At 39.5% G+C, this 20,054-nt stretch overlaps 1 protein-coding gene across 2 annotated transcripts in view; it reads left to right on the top strand.

The window, feature by feature from the left end:
• Positions 1 to 19,849, top strand: part of SP4 (Sp4 transcription factor) — a 49,708-nt gene extending 29,859 nt beyond the window's left edge. For both annotated transcript variants that reach the window (XM_074945798.1, XM_074945799.1), the window contains exons 4-6: positions 9,041 to 9,272; positions 9,505 to 9,704; positions 15,584 to 19,849. In XM_074945798.1, the coding sequence (XP_074801899.1) occupies positions 9,041 to 9,272; positions 9,505 to 9,704; positions 15,584 to 15,831 (680 nt within the window). In that variant the 3' untranslated portion in view covers positions 15,832 to 19,849. The remainder of the gene's footprint in view (positions 1 to 9,040; positions 9,273 to 9,504; positions 9,705 to 15,583) is intronic.
• Positions 19,850 to 20,054: the final 205 nt, after the last annotated feature.

Raw genomic sequence — 20,054 nt, 5'->3', positions numbered from 1 at the left:
TAGACTCTGTTGGGGCCCTACAGATGTCTCAATGGTTAGTGAATATCTCTCTAAAGTTTCTGATGACCATGTTGATGAAGTAACTTGACAGCGGCATGTAGATTTTTATCTTTGATAAAACAACTGGTACCCAAAATGACTCTCTCATGCTTTCACTCAGCAATGATGTTAATGTTGAACAGCCAGATGACCTCTCAAGGCTATTGTATTGGAATGTGTCTCTAGCTATTAATTTTAATGCATTTTCAGAAGCAGTATTGCAAACACAAGTTCTTTGCATAAGGGTGTTTGTGACAAACAATTTTGTGCATGTGAGCAAGAGTTGGGAAAAACTTGAAACACATCTTGTTTATGGGAGTCCATGTTTGTGCAACATGAACTTAACTCCTAACCTTGCTGTGGACATCTAGATGAAGAATTGTAAATACTTTCTATCTTGGTTTGAGGGAGAAGGAGAGAAGGTAAGGGGAAAATCTGCACAACTTCTTCTGCAAGGAGAGACTTACTAAAAAGAGATCCTCAAGCACTGCTACTCTTGCTGGCGATCACAAGACTACTTGTAGTGTTTCTATTTTCCACTATGCAGAATATTTGAATAACTAATTTTTTTCCCAAAAAAGAATGCTGCAGGTACTAATAGGTTAACTCTGTCCCTGCCACAAAACAAATTTTACAGTTGGCAATGGAGCTCACTTCTTTATTAGTGTAAGTGCTGAAGTAGGACGTAGAGCAAGTAAACTCCATTTGTGTAAAACAAGATACTGGATTTTGCCCTCAGAAGTCACAGGGGAAGCTTCAGAGCACAAAATATAGTGATAAGTAGTGCATTTAACAAAAAAAACCACTGTTAATATTATAATTTTTATAACTTGTATTTAAAAAGTTTTCTGCATGATCATCTCATGTTTTGCTATATATTAAAAAAAGTTGAACTAGGTTGTCTCTTGCCTTAAGAGAAATTAACAAACTTGTGTTGATAGTTTCTCTGAATTGTTGGAATAATATGAAATTGTTTCCTGGAAGCACTTTGCTATACAATCAACAGTATATATGTTCTTCACCTGCTCAGAGGTCTTATGGGCAAAATCAGGGCAGCCATCCAAAAGAACCTGAGGCATTATCTTGTTTGACTTGCTAACTAAACCTCTAGTTTGCTGTGTACTACAATGATCTGTTCCAGGAGCAGCAACACATTTTGAAGAACGACTGAGCACCAACAGCTGCATTTATTTTATTATACTGTGTTCTTGGAGTTTTATTCGGTATACTATATTGTTCTCAGTGGCTCTTTTACTACAGTTCAGTACCTGCTATACCAAATATGAAATAAGTAAATCATTTTTTTTAATTAAATGAAAAACTCTATCAAATGGAAAATCTCATTTCTGTCTGAAAATTTTTGTAGCTACTATTATTGCTCTAAACAACATAGCTAAAATTTTAGAATTCAAAAGCGATTAATTGACTTAAGCTCCTGAAACCTCTTCTGCCCTTTTGCATATTTTACTCTCTGCTGGTGAGGAACAGAAATACAAATAGAAAACCTTTCTCCATCTTTTTTAAGAGGAGATTTTAAAAGTTGATAGCATCCATCTTAAAAACAAGACTGCTAATATACCATTATTGCTAATTTTAAATTCAAAACTATTTCTCACAACAGTGGTAGCTTGGCTCCCTTGTTTGTCTATAGGGGCATATTTAGTGGTGTGCCTCCCAAGAGCTATGACACAGCAGTCACAGGCCAGGTGAGGGACAGAAGTGGCTTTACAGCCCCCAGTGTGAACTCGAGCAACTTCAGTGGCTGCTCTAGCTTATAGTAGCATCCTTGGAGCTGCCTATTGGCTGGCTGTGCAGCAACTCATATTCTGTGTAACACTTGGCATTATACTACTCCCCATCCTGCCGCAACTCACTCCGTTCACTAGGGAATGCATAGGACTAACAGGGGTCCTGTACTGGGGAATTTTTCCCTGGCCACTTGTAACACCTATACAGCCCTATTTGTCACTAGTTCAGGGCCAGAGAGTAGTACAGTATAGTGTCTTATATTGCATATTGTTTAACTTGTGCCAAAGTATGTGTTATGGCTTTTGTGGGAGGTAGCCTATAGGATAGTTTAAGTTAAGAAAAAATAAGGTGAAATTAGGTTTTGGGCCTAAGTTAGCCAAAGTGTTGAGGAGTATGGGAAATTGAAATTACTAGTGTGAGATAAGTTGAAGACAAAGTGTTATGGGAAGGTAAGAGTTAGAAAGGACGTGACCCAGAGTTGTGTTACCATTATGCTTTGGTTATAAGTGGCTGGAGCAAGGTTTTTAAAGAGTTTTTTTAAGAATTGAGAATGTTTTATAAAAATGCTATCTATACTGATAGTATGATATATGGGAAGGACATTGTTGCAGATGTTAATTTTAAATAATGGGTAACATAAAGATCCAAGTGAGAAGGTGGTGAAAATATAATTATGGTAAAGGACAGTTTAATACTAATTAGTATTATAATGGAGTACAAAAGGAGTAATTTTGTTAAATTGAAGGAGAGCTCCAATCAAAAGGGTACTGTTAGGTTCCAAGATTATGAGGCTGTACTTCGCTCTGTTGTCAGCAACTGATCACCAATTCATGCACCATTTCATTTTTGAGTGAGAGTATAATTGTAGTATTGTCTAAGTAGCATTGCATGCCTGTTTGTTTAACTAATCATTTTTCTTTTTAATAAAATTTGGTTGTATCATACATAGTATTGTCTAGTGGTCCTCTACTAAATACATTTTCTCTAACTGACCTAGAGGCTCAAACCTGAAAACTAAGTTGGGTTTTGTTGCACCCTGATCTTCAGCAACTTAATATTATTTCAGAACATTTCAACATACAAGTTACAAAAGGGTTACAGGGAGCCTAACTTTACATTTCTGTTGCATGTTTAAATTATAAAACATAATTAGGTATTCACAGTTCTTGTTTAAGTGCAAAATGGTACTAAATTTCTAGAGGATCACACACTGAAATAAAAGCAGAGCTTCAAATATATTTCCATTAGGAATCTACCATCTCAACTTTTTTTGGTTTTGTGAGAACCTGACTAAACTTAATCAAAACCCCTGGCATATGTATCCAGATGCCATGAATGGGAGCCTGGTGGGGAGAAAAAAGGAGTGGATTGCTCTGAATTGAGATGGCAGGGGGAAAGGGAGAGGACTTCTATAAACTGATGATGATACATACAAGCTTGTCAGCCCCAATCCATTTCATCTAGGACCTCCCATGAGAGTGTCTGCTCACTTCCATCCTTCACACTAAAAGCCTGCTCTGAGTGCTTCATTCCAAAACAGTTTAGCTGTTTCACGCTGTTCTCCCCACAACCCCAATTGCTAGCACTCTAAACTGACACACTTTCCCAGCCCCTTCTCTGGGACCTATTCTCCAACCCTAACAGTGATACAGATTCAATGCTGGAATACCTTTTTTTAACAGGTATTCCAGTGATCTTTGTGAAGGGCCCATTGCTGGTCAGCTTTTACCAAATAGTAACAGCAAAGCTTTAGGGTATACTTACACTGCTTGATCCTTAAAGCAGATTTTAAAATATCCTTTTTCTGGTCAGTCCACTTTTGCTGCACCTTCCCTTCAAGATCCATCTCCTAAAATTTGTATTTCTTTTATCCTTCTGATTTTCCAGCAGAATTATGATTCTTTCTCCTTTCTGCTGCTTTGCTTACATTCTTGCTTTCACCAGTATTGGAGGAGCAGCGGGTTTGCCTACTCCGTCACGTGAACCAAAATGATGTTATAGGAATTTCCCCTCAGCCCCCCAACTCTGTGCCACCTGGGCTAAAAGGAAACCTCTGTTTTGTATTTATAAGAACATAAGAATGGCCATACTAGGTCATGCCAATGGTCCATCTAGCCCAGTAACCTGTCTTCTGACAGTAGCCAGTGCCAGATGCTTCAGAAGGAATGAACAGAACTATTATTCAGTGATCCATCCCCCATCATCCAGCCCCAGCTTCTGGCAGTCAGTAGGGACACTCGGCGCATGAGGTTGCATCCCTGACCATCTTGGCTAATAGCCATTGGTGGACCTGCCTTCCATGAACTTACCTAATTCTTTTTTGAACCCAGTTATACTTTTGGCCTTCACAACATCCCCTGACAACAGGTTCTAGAGGCTGACTGTGCAGTGTGTGAGAAAGTATTTCCTTTTGTTTGTTTGAAACCTGCTGCATATTAATTTCATTGGGTGACCTGTGGTTCTTGTGGTATGTTCAGGGGTAAATAACACTTCCCTATTCACTTCTCCACACCATGATTTTATAGATGTCTATCATCTTGCCCCTTAGTTGTCTCTTTTCTAAGATGAACAGTTCTAGTTTTTTTAATTTCTCTTCATATGGAATCAGTTCAATACCCCTAATCATTTCTGTTGCCCTTCTCTGTACCTTTTCCAATTCTAATATATATTTTTGAGATAGGGTGACCAGAACTGCATGCAGTATTCGAGATGTAGCATGGATTTTTTTTATAGTGGCATTTTTCTGTTTTCTTATCTACTTCTTTCCTAACGGTCCTTAACATTCTATCAGCTTTTTAGATGTTGTACAGAGGTTTTCAGAGAACTATCAGTGATGACTCCAAAATCTCTTTCAGTGGCAACAGCTAATTTAGAACTCATTATTTGTATGTATAGTTGGGAGTATTTCTTCCGGTGTGCGTTATTTTGCGCTTATCACCATTTGATTTTCATCTGCCATTCTGTTGCCTAGTCACTCGGTTTCATGAGATCTTATAATATTACCTTTGTAACGCTTTGCAGTCAGCTTTGGACTTTACTGTCTTGAGTAATTTAATATCATTTGCAAACTGTGCCACCTCACTTTTCACCACCTTTTCCAGATCATTTATGAATATGTTGAACAGCTACCGGTCCCAGTACAGATCCTTGGTGAACCCCGCTATTTACCTCTTTGCCTTATGAAAATTGACCATTTATTCCTACCTTTTGTTTCCTATCTTTTAATCAGTTCCTGATCCATGAAGACCTTCCTTCTTATCCGATGACTGCTTACTTTGCTTAAGATCCTTGGGTATAGGGCCTTGTCAGAGGCTTTCTGAAAGTCCACATACACTGTCAGCTGGATCACCCTGGTCCACGTTTGTTGACACCCTCAAAGAATTTGAATAGATTCTATTAGTAGTTTGAGGGAAAGGTTAAAGTTTCACCTTCACCTATGATCTTATGATCTTGACTTATGAGGAGAGGCTGAGGGAGCTGGGATTGTTTAGTCTGCAGAAGAGAAGAATGAGGGGGGATTTGATAGCTGCTTTCAACTACCTGAAAGGGGGTTCCAAAGAGGATGGCTCTAGACTGTTCTCAATGGTAGCAGATGACAGAACAAGGAGTAATGGTCTCAAGTTGCAATGGGGGAGGTTTAGATTGGATATTAGGAAAAACTTTTTCACTAAGAGGGTGGTGAAACACTGGAATGCGTTACCTAGGGAGGTGGTAGAATCTCCTTCCTTAGAGGTTTTTAAGGTCAGGCTTGACAAAGCCCTGGCTGGGATGATTTAACTGGGAATTGGTCCTGCTTCGAGCAGGGGGTTGGACTAGATGACCTTCTGGGGTCCCTTCCAACCCTGATATTCTATGATTCTATGATTCTATGATCTCTGCCCCGTTCCAAGGAAAAGGACTGTCTACCAGCTTTAATAGTCAGAATTAAAAATCCAGAAGATGACATGTTCCCTATTTACTCTCAGATAACTAGGCTAATGATAAGAGAGGTTAACAAAAAAGTAAGAAGTAGAAAGATAAATCTTCCCATTCCTGTCATAGAGACTGTGCAAGGTAGTTTCTAGCGGAGCTGAGACGAGAACCTCCATTTGTTATGGCAGATCTGTCATCAGTGGATTTCACTTTGAACATGTGAAGTCTGTGTGATTGGCTCTGCTATCTGTAACCACTACTCTAACACCTTTAGAGAAGATTCATAAATACTAAGGTCAGAAGGGACCGTTATGATCATCTAGTCCGACCTCCTGCACAACGCAGGCCACAGAATCTCACCTACCCGCTCCTGCAATAAACCTCTCGCCTATGTCTGAGCTATTGAAGTCCTCAAATCGTGATTTAAAGACTTCAAGGAGCAGAGAATCCTCCAGCAAGTGACCCGTGCTCCATGCTACAGAGGAAGGCAAAAAACCTCCAGGGCCTTTTCCAATCTGCCCTGGAGGAAAATTCCTTCCCGACCCCAAATATGGCAATCAGCTAAACCTTGAGCATATGGGCAAGATTCACCAGCCAGATACCCAGAAAAGAATTTTCTGTAGTAACTCAGATCCCACCCCATCTAACATCCCATCACAGGCCATTAGGCCTATTTACAATGAATATTTAAAGATCAGTTAATTACCAAAATCATGTTATCCCATCATACCATCTCCTCCATAAACTTATCGAGTTTAATCTTAAAGCCAGATGGATCTTTTGCCCCCACTGCTTCCCTTGGAAGGCTATTCCAAAACTTCACTCCTCTGACGGTTAGAAACCTTCGTCTAATTTCAAGTCTAAACTTCCTGGTGGCCAGTTTATATCCATTTGTTCTTGTGTCCACATTGGTACTGAGCTTAAATAATTCCTCTCCCTCTCCGGTATTTATCCCTCTGATATATTTATAGAGAGCAATCATATCTCCCCTCAACCTTCTTTTAGTTAGGCTAAACAAGCCAAGCTCCTTGAGTCTCCTTTCATAAGACAGGTTTTCCATTCCTCGGATCATCCTAGTAGCCCTTCTCTGTATCTGTTCCAGTTTGAATTCATCCTTCTTAAACATAGGAGACAGAACTGCACACAGTATTTCAGATAAGGTCTCACCAGTGCCTTGTATAACGGTACTAAAACCTCCTTATCTCTACTGGAAATACCTCGCCTGATGCATCCCAAGACCGCATTAGCTTTTTTCACGGCCATATCACATTGGCGGTTCATAGTCATCCTATGATCAACCAATACTCCAAGGTCCTTCTCCTCCTCCGTTACTTCTAATTGATGCGTCCCCAGCTTATAACTAAAATTCTTGTTATTAACCCCTAACTGCATAACCTTACACTTCTCACTATTAAATTTCATCCTATTACTATTACTCCAGTTTACAAGGTCATCCAGATCCTCCTGTATGATATCCCGGTCCTTCTCTAAATTGGCAATATCTCCCAGCTTTTATCATCCGCAAACTTTATTAGCACACTCCTACTTTTTGTGCCGAGGTCAGTAATAAAAAGATTAAATAAGAGTGGTCCCAAAATTGATCCTTGAGGAACTCCACTGGTAACCTCCCTCCAGCCTGACAGTTCATCTTTCAGTATGACCCGTTGTAGTCTCCCCTTGAACCAATTCCTTATCCACGTTTCAATTTTCATATTGATCCCCATCTTTTCCAATTTAACTAATAATTCCCTATGTGGCACAGTATCAAATGCCTTACTGAAATCTAGGTAAATTAGATACACTGCGTTTCCTTTGTCTAAAAAAATCTGTTACTTTCTCAAAGAAGGAGATCAGGTTGGTTTGGCACGATCTACCTTTTGTAAAACTATGTTGTATTTTGTCCCATTTACCATTGACTTCAATGTCCTTAACTACTTTCTCCTTCAAAATTTTTTCCAAGACCTTGCATACTAGAGAAGAGTCAGGGACAAAATCCTGGATTCCTGATATTGAACATTTCACTGTTTTCTAGCATTTATTTGTGTAACTTTCTGCCATATGGTTGCTGCTACCAGTTATTCCTTTACCTTTAATGGTAGAAGTTTGCACTGTGGATCTTAAGGTCTGGAATTCAAACTATGCTGACTGTCTCTGTGTGGTTGTTGGAGAAAGGCTGTTGCATATGATGGATTTTTTTTTTTTTTTTTTAGTTTTCATTTTTAAAAACTTGGGTAATTTAATTAAGTAAAATCATTAAAAGCATAATGCTCAGGTTGCAAAATCAAGCACTAAAAATTAGGAAGTGCCATAATTTCATAATTCCATCAGAATATAATTACTATCTGAGTATGTAATTAAAGATTATTTAAATTCAGCCATACATTGGGGCAGATTTAAGATTGCACGGGCAATCTTAATTCTGGTATTTCCTACCTTTTACATGCTTGACTTTACAGCGTTAATGTTCTTTCAATATAAATTTGTTTTGAAGAAATCCTAATGGAATACATCGAGATACTGCATTTTTTATGTATAAATGAAGTTTTTGACTCAGTTGCTTGAAAAAATAGTAGGTTAATTCCATAAAATAACTTCAAAAATAAATGTGTGAGAGTTTTAAATAGAAATATGGTTTCCAAGGTTATTCTAGGGAAAAGCATCAACAGTAGAAAATGAATTCTGTGTAATGCTTTGTTTCATATCTTCTACTGATATATCTCTTCATTCTCTAAAAAAAGAAGATGCCTGTAAAACTAGTTATTTCCTGTTGAGAGCACACATTTGTCTTTACTGTACTCTTTTTCTAATGAATTACATTAATCAGGGCTCTCTAAAGTTGTGTATAAAGTCTGTTTGTAGTATACTAAAGCACACTAGTAAACTTACTCGGTTTAATATTTTTTCTGCAGTTTTCATCTATCCTATAGTCCAGGGGTAGGCAACCTATGGCACGTGTGCCAAAGGCAGCACGTGAGCTGATTTTCAGTGGCACTCACACTGCCTGGGTCCTGGCCACCGGTCCGGGAGGCTCTGCATTTTAATTTAATTTTAAGTGAAGTTTCTTAAACATTTTAAAAACCTTATTTACTTTATATACAACAATAGTTTAGTTATATATTACAGACTTATAGAAAGAGATCTTCTAAAAACATTAAAATGTATTACTGGCATGCAAAACCTTAAATGAGAGTGAATAAATGAAGACTCGGCACACCACTTCTGAAAGGTTGCCAACCCATGCTATAGTGGATATTCTCTCGAACAAAAGTCATATAAAATATTATGTTGTGACCTTTCTGAGATGATCACTAAAATTTACAAAGACTTTCTTATTTTACAGGTCAACAGCAAGGACAGGATGGAGGCATGAAAGTACAGCAAGCCACAATAGCTCCTGTAACTGTAGCCGTAGGAGGTATTGCTAATGCAGCAATTGGTGCTGTTAGTCCTGATCAGATCACACAAGTGCAGTTACAACAAGCCCAGCAAGCTTCTGACCAGGAAATACAACCTGGCAAGAGGTTAAGAAGAGTTGCCTGCTCATGTCCTAATTGTAGAGAAGGAGAAGGAAGGTAATGTTAGTTTGTCAGTTAAACTTTAGGCATCTTGTGGGGCCTGCCTTATTTTGGGGGCTTTTTTCCTTGTAGTACTTTCATGTTTCTAATCATGTCCATAGGAAATCATGCTTGTAAATTTTCTATTCAGAAAGAGGATTATAATCAACTTAATTTTACAGTTTCATGTTTTTCCTTAGCTGATATTTTAATATAAAATCACCTAACTGCTTAACTTTGATCCTGTCAGAGGCAGCAGTGAGCCAGGAAAAAAGAAGCAGCATATCTGCCATATCGAAGGATGTGGAAAAGTTTATGGGAAAACATCTCATCTCCGGGCACACCTTCGTTGGCATACTGGAGAAAGACCATTTGTATGCAACTGGATGTTTTGTGGCAAAAGATTTACACGGAGTGATGAGCTGCAAAGACATAGAAGAACCCACACAGGTTAGTCAACTGTCTACATTCGATGGAGTCATTCCTTTAATGATGGTGGCCATCGGTGAACAGTGATTTTAAATAAAGTAGTTTTTAATTTTCCCTTGTGCTAGAGCTATGTAGTAGACTAGGCTAAAATTTGACTAGTTAGTCAAGTTTCAAGCTGTTTCCCTGCATCTGCATTAAAAAAAGATTGAGTTTAGGACATGGTTAACTAGCATGCATTGGCTAAAAGCCTGACCTAAACTTGACCAATTTTCCTAATCAAGACAAATCCTTGGGGCTTTTTTACACAGGGGTTTAATCCACAGTAACTCTGGTTGGTTTGATGTGAAAATGCCTGCATGCACACAGCATAATTTGTTAGAATGTAGTAACTCCAAAAACTCTGGAATACTCTTTCAAAGTGAATTATGTTTAATGCAGATTGAGTTAGTGTGGTGCATTGTTCATTGTGCACACAGTGCTGCTATGCACTACTGTAGGAGTCCTCCAACTGGTATCCCACACTGTTTGAGGGCATCCATTACTGATCTGTCTGTTTACTTGTGTACCCTCCATTGCTCTCAGTTGACTGGATGTCCCTCCTGCATTTAAAAACTGTCATGAGGCCAGAATTTGCCCATTTGCTCACGGATTTGAATATATCAGCATTGCTACAATCCAGAAGGCTTACAACATGCCTCCAGCAGTTGCTAAGAGCCGTGCTGAGACGCTAGATCTTATCATTATCTGGGGAGCAAGCTCTTGTGAAATAAAGATGTTTTTGTGGATGTTTTCAAGTAGATGTCCATGAGGGGCCACAACCAGGACACCAGCCAGTGCCAGATCAAGAGCAAACAGCTAAGAGGATTTACATTAAAATGAGGGATCCCAGGAAGAGGTCAAGCAATGTAATCTGTCCATTTTTTGAGGAGCTGGACAGTACTTGATTAATTACACCACTGCCGAACCCAAATTGGTTGTGGACCCTGCTGCCTCCCCTACAGCCTTCCCCTGAGGACAAGCAGCAAGAGTCATCAGAGGAGGATCACGAGGAAGGCAGTGAAGAGCTCTCCCCAGAAAGCCAGGATCTCTTTGAGACTCAGGATCTGATTCTGTCCGCGTAGGAAGCAAGGTTATAGTTATGTCTACACTGCATCTGAGAGTGAGCCTTCCAGCCCAGATACAGTAGAACCTCAGAGTTACGAACTGATCAGTCAGCCACACACCTCATTTGGAACTGGAAATGTGCAATCAGGCAACAGAGACAAAAATTAAAGCAAATACTGTACAGTACATTATAGTAGTATGTTAAATGTAAATTACCAAAAAAAAAAGGAAAGTTTAAAAAAAAAAAAGATTTGACAAGGTAAAGAAACTGTTTCTGTGCTTGTTTAATTTAAATTTAGATAGTTAAAAGCAGCATTTTTCTTCTGCATAGTAAAGTTTCAAAGCTGTATTAAGTCAAACTTTTGAAAGAACAACCATAACGTTCTGTTCAGTTACAAACATTTCAGAATTACGAACAACCTCCATTCCCGAGGTGTTTGTAACTCTGAGGTTCTGACTGTACATAGTGGGGCTTGCGCTAGGGCGCTAAAAATAGCTGTGTAGATGATGCAGCTCAGGCTGGAGCTTGAGCTCTGTGGCCCTGGAAGCAGTGTCTACACAGCTATTTTTAGTGCAATAGCACAGGCCCTTTTAGCATGAGTCTGTGAAGCTGGGCTTGGAGGCTCACTCTCAGATGTAGTGTGGACATACCCTATATGGCAGGGGTGGCCAAACCGTGGCTCATGAGCCGCATGCGGCTCTTTTATAGTTAAAGTGCATCTTGCGGAGCCCTTCACTCCCCCTTTTTCCACCTACCAGACTATTTGGGGGAGCTCAGGGCTTCTGCCCTGCAGTAGGGTGGTGGGGCTAGGTGCTCCTGTTCCAGCAGGAAGAGAGGTCTCAGGGCTTCAGCCCCATGGGAGGTGCCTGCCAGGGCTCAGGGTTTCAGTGGGAGCGGGGCTGAAGCCCAAGCCCCAGCAGGTGTGCCCTTTGGGGCAGAAGCCCTAGGCCTACCACCCCACCACAGGGCTGAAGCCCTGAGCCCCAGCAGGCACACTCTGGCTCTCAAACTTCTGAAGATGGTCATATGCAGCTCAGAGGGTCAGTAAGTTCTTTGAGTGCTGGTCCCTAGGTGGATTCCAAACACGGAAGAGTGGCAAGCAGTGGTTAGCATGGAGGGAAGGGAAAGCATGCTCCATGTATGAGTCATGAGGTTTGGGGTAGAAGACTGAAAGGTGTATACTTTGGTTGAGGTGGAAGGAGGAAGCCACCTTGGGTAGAAACTTGGGGTGTAGACGTAAGGAGACTTTGTCCTTATGGAAGACCGTGAACGGTGGGTCTGCCATTATGGCTACCAGTTCACTGATACGGCAAGCAAAAGTGATAGCTACCAAGATAATGACCTTCATGTAGAGGTGAATGAGGGAGCAGGTAGCCAGGGGCTTTAGTAAGAGTAGAGAGGACCAAGTTGAGATCCCAAAGCGGGGTGGACCTTTGTACAAGAGGAAAAAGAGTGAGGAGGCCCCTGAGGAATCAGGAGGTCGCTGGGCGAGTAAAGACAGAGAAGCCATCCACGGGAGGGAGAAGAGCACTGAGCGCAACTAGGTGAACGCAGATAGAGGAGTGCACCAGGCCCGACTGGCGGAGATGGAGAAGGTAGTCCAGGAGAGTAGAAATGGAGACAGAGTTTCTTGGAATGTGACGGTGGCGTGCCCAGGCAGTAAAGCGATGGCACTTAGCAGAATAACAGGTGTGAGTGGATTGGCATCTGCTATTAGTGAGGATGTTGCGGATGGGTGCAGATCAGGCCTGGTCTACACGTGATCCCCAGCCAAATACCAGACCATGAAGTGAAGAGGGCACAGGTTGGGGTGTCGAAGTCGGCTGTGGTCTTACATCAGGAGATCTGGGATAGTGGGGAGGAGGATCTGGGGGTGAGCAGAGAGGTGGAGGAGATTGGTGTTCCAGTACTGGTGAGGCCAGGAAGGAGCTACGAGGATTACTGGAGGTTCTTTGAGATGTGTGGTCCCTATCTGGATTCCAGTCCCACCCTCCTTTCCCTCTGCTCCGGGCTTTTCTGTTGCTGAGTAAGAGAGAACTGGAGCGGCGTCAACCTGCGCAGCTTCTTAAAGCCAGATGCACTACATGGCCAAAGCATGATGCACACGCAGATCAATAGACACTGCTATGAATAGTTCTAGTGCATGGTGCCATATGCCCATTATGAATGGAATCCGGATAGGAACCACACATCTCAAAGAACCTCCAGTTACAGTAAATAACCTTCTCTTTGGCCACCCCTGTTATATGGCATCATTAACCACAGCAGCAGAAGATAAGGCAGCTGTTCCAGGGTAACCAGAGCAATCACTACACCATTAATGCCCATAGTGATCCTGGCAGCAAACTGTCTTTGATTCATTTAGGTAAATCCAGCTGAGTTCCAAAAGAGCCTAGCATCGTGGACCTTTCCCAATCACCCTCCTTTTATGTTTATAAACCTGCCTTGGTGGTCAACCAGCCCTTGGAGCACCATGGATAAGGCTGCAAATCTGTCATGGTTGTGGAAATCACGGATTCCATGACCTTCCACAAACTCCGTATTTCTGCGGCTGGCTGACCCCAGGGCCTCCAGAGCGGCTGGCTAGAGTGGCCCCAGAGTCAGCTGGTCGGGCAGCCCCCGCAGCCAGCCCCACCAGCCACTGCTGGAGCAGCCCCGGAGCGAGGCAGCCTGAGCAGCAGTGTTCCCACAGGGCCGCCCCAGAGGCAGCCTGAGCAGCGGCCAGAGCAGCACCTCCAGAGGCAGTCAGCCCCCGCCTCCAGAGCAGGGGCTAGCCACTGGCTCCCAGGATCCCCCAAAGGAGCAGCACCCCAGACAGCAGAACTCTAGGATCAGCTAAGGTTTAGTCAGGGGTGTTATAGTAAAAGTCATGGACAGATCACTGGCAGTGAATTCTTGTTTATTGTCCATGACCTGTCCATGACTTTTACTAAAAATACCTGTGATTAAATCTTATTCTTAATCATGGAGAATTACCCCATCTGATTATAAACTCCTAACCTTGTGTGGGAGGCACATGAATCCCTGATTGCCCCAATACAGTTTGGGAACCCCATGCATGCAAAGCCATCAATAATCTCCTGAGCATTACGAAGGTTTGTAACCCCATACAACAGTACCTTTCGCATGGCACCACACACTTGCATGGCAGTGGCTCCAACAGTCAATCTCCCTATGCAGAACTGGTTGGCTGTGGACTGGTAACATTCAGGGGATTGACTGCTTCCAGATGGCAGAGGTGACCCGCTTCTTGATGGATATAAAGTGCTGCATGTTGGTATGCTGCCGCTGTAGCTCCAGGGCTAGTTCAGCACTTATCTCAAAAAAGGTCACCTTCACTGTCCTGAAATACTTTCACCATGTTTGGTCATCCCCCCAATTGATGCTGGTTTCCCAAGCCCACAAGTGGCATTGCACTTAGTGAAGTTGCTCCAGGAGCAGCGCCTGTAATAGGAGTTGCTGGTGTAGTATTCATCTTCGTCTTTGTCTTCCTAATCCTCCTTCCTCTGCTGCAGCTGCTGCTGGAGGAGCCTCTGCTGCTGTCGTGGTTGCCAGCATAGTGGCCAACATGGATCATTGTTGGGTCCATGCTGGCCAACAGCAATTTGAAAATGGTGCTCACGCTCCCAGAAAAAGAGGAAGTATGGGATGGAGAGAGCAGAATCATGGGTTTTTGTTTTAATTTGACTCCAAGACATAATTCTGTTGGCTTCCACTATGCATTCCACTGAGCAGCAAAAGAAAATTCAAAATGCACAGTGCTCAGCAGTGAAGCAAAGGACCATGGGATACCCTCTGAGAATGCCACGTGCTTAGTATGCAGCAAGTCCCCGCCATGTGTACACAATAGTGCAGATAGAAAGAGGGCACAGGTGTCCCGTGTGCACACTATTAGTGTGACTTGTATATTGCACGTTAACTCACTGCAGAGTCAAACCCCCTGTGTAGGCCAGCCGTTAGTCTTGTAGGGTTGTTTAGTAATCAGTGAAGCTACTTACTCTCATGGAATTGTTTTTAAGCTCAAGAAGAATGAATTAGTCCCCTTTTTTAATTTGATCCACCTCGAAAGAGTCTTCAACATGTCTCAGGTTCTAGTCTACTCTTCCCAGGAGAGGATTGGTAAGTTTTCTTAGGAGCTAAGGTTGGCAAGACATATTCGTCCATCTAATGAATATTCTAGATGCTAGGTATCATTTCAGTCATCACATAACTGGTCTCATGGGCCAGGAAACACATCATCCCTTACTTCACCAACGTCTGGCTCAGAAGACCCCACGCAAAGATGATCTGCAGGCCAGCATCATCCTAACTGGCCATCCAGCACTCCAGTGGAATCCCTGAATCTCTTCAGAGGGATGGCTGTCCTCGATCCTCAGGGGACAAAACCTTGGAGTATGGAAGCTACCTGGGTCCCCTCTCAGCAGTTCTTATTAAGTATTTTAATCATGTTCTTCTATCCATTGCTAGGTTCTAAGTTTATGAAAGAGAATTCTTACTGAGAAGAATAAGAATAAAATTCAGACCCTGCACTGAATAATTACAACAGAGGAAATACAGGCTGCAAGTTTATCTGTTGAAAGCATTTTAAAAGGAAAGTGTAGTTTATTCAATGGGTCTGCAAATCAGACATTAGAGAAGATAAGCTTGTATCTATTTTGCAACTTTAGATACATCCAAACACTTAAAATGTTTTTGATTGGGGGTGGGGGAAGGCTTGTTTGGATGAATGAAAGAAGTTAAATACCTTTAAATATCTATTTCACTGACATTTTTGTTTGTTTTTGTTTTAAATTAGGTGAAAAAAGATTTGAGTGCCCCGAATGTTCTAAGAGGTTTATGCGGAGTGACCATCTCTCCAAACATGTCAAAACTCATCAGAACAAGAAAGGTGGTGGAACAGCCCTTGCTATTGTTACTTCAGGAGAACTGGACTCTTCAGTTACTGAGGTTCTTGGCTCTCCAAGAATTGTCACAGTTGCAGCCATTTCTCAAGATTCAAACCCAGCAACCCCTAACGTTTCAACAAACATGGAAGAATTCTGAAAGGATCATTTATACAGACACCTAGTGCTGCACTTAAGTTTACATACCTTTCATGATATGGAAGTGGGCTGGTAAAGTGGATTACAGAGCAGGAAATCATGTTTTCAGTCTTGACTTCTGTAAGTATTCCAAGTTGGAGGGTCAGCATGAGAAGTGTACACTGGTGCAACAAGACAAATTTTCAAAAATACAAACAGCGCAAATTGACATACTGGATAAACAGTTGGGGGAATACTGCTTCCCTACTGTACTTTTTTAGTTATGTGGCTCTATATTATATAATTGTTTTAAATGAAAATATCCCCTCTCTTTTAGCATTTGTGTGTTGTGTTTGTAAAATCAGACAATTTCAATATGACAGGGTGGATCTTGGTTAGGAGTGTTGTCATTTGGAGGTACTTTGTTTATAATCTGAATCTGTAATATTTTCGTGGGAACTTCTTTTCCCATGAGGCACAACAAAAATGCATAAGAATTGAGTGGTAATTATTTCTTTGCTCAGTTCTGTGGAATATATAAATTGATTTTGGCCGTCTTTTCTCAAGTTTAGAAATTATTCAAATAACAGTTGAATATACATGCTGCAAAGCAGATCTGAGGTGCAGCTCAGATAATTTTGACCACTACATTATAGTAGTGTGTATAAATGACAATCACTGAACTCAGATTTCTCTCTTTCTTTGGAGAGTTAAAAGATATTTAGATTTAATGTATACGTTAGAAAAAAATTAAACTACAGAAATATATTAACATAAGATTTTACAGAATTAATATCTTTATGTAGGATAATAATAAAATATGGCAACTTGTGTGTTTAAGTTTTGATATTCCAGTTCATTACATTGTAAGGCATCAGGAATCCATTTGTTAACTAGAGTCACAAAACTCATACTTTTGAATATTGAAATTTTATGGGAATACTTGGACATTAATTGGACACCTGAATTGTTTAATGAGTGTTGTAACTCATTCTCCAGTTCTGTTCTGTAAATATAAATTATTATTATATTATGGTGAAGGTGAAGAATTCTTTATACTTTGACTAAACAGCCAAAGAAAAGGACAAATTATGACATTTTAACAACAAAAAAGGTAATTGTAAATTAATGTATTTTTTCTTTCTCTCCCTCTAAAGAGTAAGCATCGTATTTTCTTTCCAATTATAAGTGCATAGGCTGGTAAGGAATATCCACCACCCATTTTCTTATATGATCAATAATTTTGAGCCTCCAGCCACAAAAGAAACTGGGGCAAAAAAGGAATAAAGCAATTGATTATCATATAGGAATTGATTAAAAAGGTTTCATTATATTTCCAATATCTATTAACTTAATAGAACATAATTGTTGGAGAAATAAAACAACTGAGCATTTTTTATGTAAAAACTCCAGTGCATACATGGAGGAAAGATGGCCAAATATTTCACACTCAGGATTTTGAATTATTTCCCATAGGCGTAAATGGAATGTTTTACAAATTTAGCCATTTGGTATCTCATGACAGTCCATTTTTTTAAATTTATACATCAAAATATTTTTGTGATTAAAAAAGGGAGCACAGTGCAAGAAGGATTACTCTTTTTCCTGCCGGTTAAAGATGAACAGTTTATTTGGGAAATGTTTGTATGAGACACATAACAGATACCTTGTGCATTCCCTCATAAAACATACTTCTCATATGAATGCTTTATCAATCTTGTGATGTTTCATGTATTTTTGAAGAAAGAAATACCAATCATTGTTTACACTGTGTACACTTTAGGCCAGCCCTTTGTAGCGAAATATAAAGCTGAAGGTCTTTTATACTTTCAGTTTACATTAAAAGCTTTGAGATTAAAGGAAAAACAATTTTACACTGTGGTTATAGATTTCAAGTTTCTTAAAGCTTTTGTAGACTTGTAACAAAGTCTTTAAATTTTAGTTGGGTTTTGTACATTCTTTTGTATATTTTATTTAAAGTACTCTCAGCTGATGTATCTGGATTTAAAACATCAGAATCAATTAGATTACTACATTTAATACAAATGAACATTAGGTAGTGCTAATTGTTAATTTTGTTATATAAGAACTGAAACATCAAATATATATTTTATCATTATGCTTCACAATCAGTGCTATACATTTCTTTATGCAAAGAAGAACTTTCCTAATGTTATAATCATGTTTCTTAGAAGTTAACAGTTTTTATAAACTGAAGCTATAAGCATTCTGCACAGCCATTTCATATTTTTTCATGCATACTTTATGTATGCAGTTAAGAAACTGAAGTCATTTTTAATCTACAATGAATCCCTATTACAAATGTATCAAAATCTAAATCCGGTTGGCTTCATAGTATCTAAAGTACATTCACTTATGTTAGCAGGTGCATATTTTACAGCTGGAATTAGAAACGTTTTGACAGTCTGTTCTGCATACCATTCTGAGTCCACTTTTCTGTCTTAGAAGGATCGTAAATTTCAATGTCCTTTATTTGACTCAGTGGAATATAGCTGTTGTAAGTAATAGGACACAGATGTGCAGTAGTATCTTGTTTAATGGCATTTCACTGTTCATTCCCTTTGCCACTGTTATAAAATTTTGCTTTATTGTAATTATCAGTGCAAAGTGTATTTATCATGGTAGAACTCCAGTGTTAGAATAGTTTTTTTCTTACAATATACATTCTTTGGTTAGTTTTGTGTATGTGTTGCCGATTACATTAGAAATTGGTGTTAAGTCATTATTTATCACACTCTTTCACGAGAGCAGTAATAAAAGTGTGTAATTTAGGAGAAAAAGTTAATTTGTCAAACTTAGGTAAGCATGATGTTTAGGTCCTATTTTTCAATTTTATAACTGTTTTATTGCAACAATATTTGTATTTAAGTCTTCATTTTAATGCCTTGTGGTGTTTTTTAATGCATGTCACTGAATTGTCATCCCGCATAAATTGATGTGCAGCATAGGGTATTAAATCTACATAAATGATTTTGAAACAGAGAAATAGTTGATGGTAAAAAATGTAAATGTTTTGCAAAAATTCCTTATAAAAAAGTTTTGTAGTAATATTTCACTTGTAAATTGTTTTCTAAAAAAATAGAAAAATGGAAAAAAAAAAAAAAAGAGAGAGAGAGAGAAATAAAACCAGATTTCCCACATTCTAGAATTTAGAACTGAATTCTGCCAGCAAAGCCTCTAAGGCATTAATTTGACATTTTTTATATTGCTGATTTTTTTTTTGGTAGATTTAGAACTAAAATTATGTACAAGTTGTTGCCTGCAATAACAATTTTGCAAGTAACCTATTAAAATTCCCTTGAGTTAAAAGTGTTTCTTCATTTAATTACTTATAATATGAAGCAGTAATAAATTATGTTTGAATGATCTGCTCATCAAGAAGAACCGTAGAAAGCAAATGCTTCTCAATGGAGAAGCATTGGCAGCAGCCTCTGGATTCATGTAATTAAGACCTGTACTTGCTGGTCTGCGTTCCCCAACTGGCAGACTCCCAGCAGGGAATTAAAAAAGCAGATTCCAGCCCAGTGTGAATTTTGTCATGCTTGTTCAGCTATTGGGAACGGAAGTTATAGTTATGCCTGAACACATTCATTTTTATTAAAGAACGTTACAAGAGATGACTGAATGAAAAAATTTAACTAAGATGAGAAATAGAAGAAATGAAGAAAAAAATTTGAGAATTGCAATTTTTTAAAGAGACAACAGATGATAAAACCAAAATGTCTTAATTGTGTTTCAGATTAGAAATGAATAAACAAAAGTTTTATCCATAAAAAGGATGAAGGTACTCACTTGAGTACTCAAAAAATTATGCTGGATTTTACTTTGTTTCAGTGATATAGATGGATTTGTGCTGCTGGAAAACAAAGTAACAATATTTTGCACTTTTGTAATGCTTTCTACCCACAAAACTTAAAACATTTTATAATGAAACCTCCCAGAATTCCTGTGATGGACATACATAGTATTATGCCCCCTTTACCAAAGAAGAAACAGGTACAAGGAAATTGATTGCTCTGTGTTTCACACAAAATCTGGCATAGATGGGAACAGGGTGGATTTGATTTAAATCAATTTGATTTAAATCATGATTTAAATCACTAGTCAGGAAGACTCGATTTAATCATGGATTTCTACATAAAAGTGCATTCTTGTTGGTTGTTAGAACCTTAATACATATTCTTCACAACTCAGAGAAAGATGTAGGTTTCATTTTTAGAAGGT

This window comes from Natator depressus, chromosome 2 (assembly GCF_965152275.1).
Source record: "Natator depressus isolate rNatDep1 chromosome 2, rNatDep2.hap1, whole genome shotgun sequence".
Classification (NCBI taxonomy): Eukaryota; Metazoa; Chordata; order Testudines; family Cheloniidae; genus Natator; species Natator depressus.
This window is presented reverse-complemented; position numbering and strand designations above follow the sequence as displayed.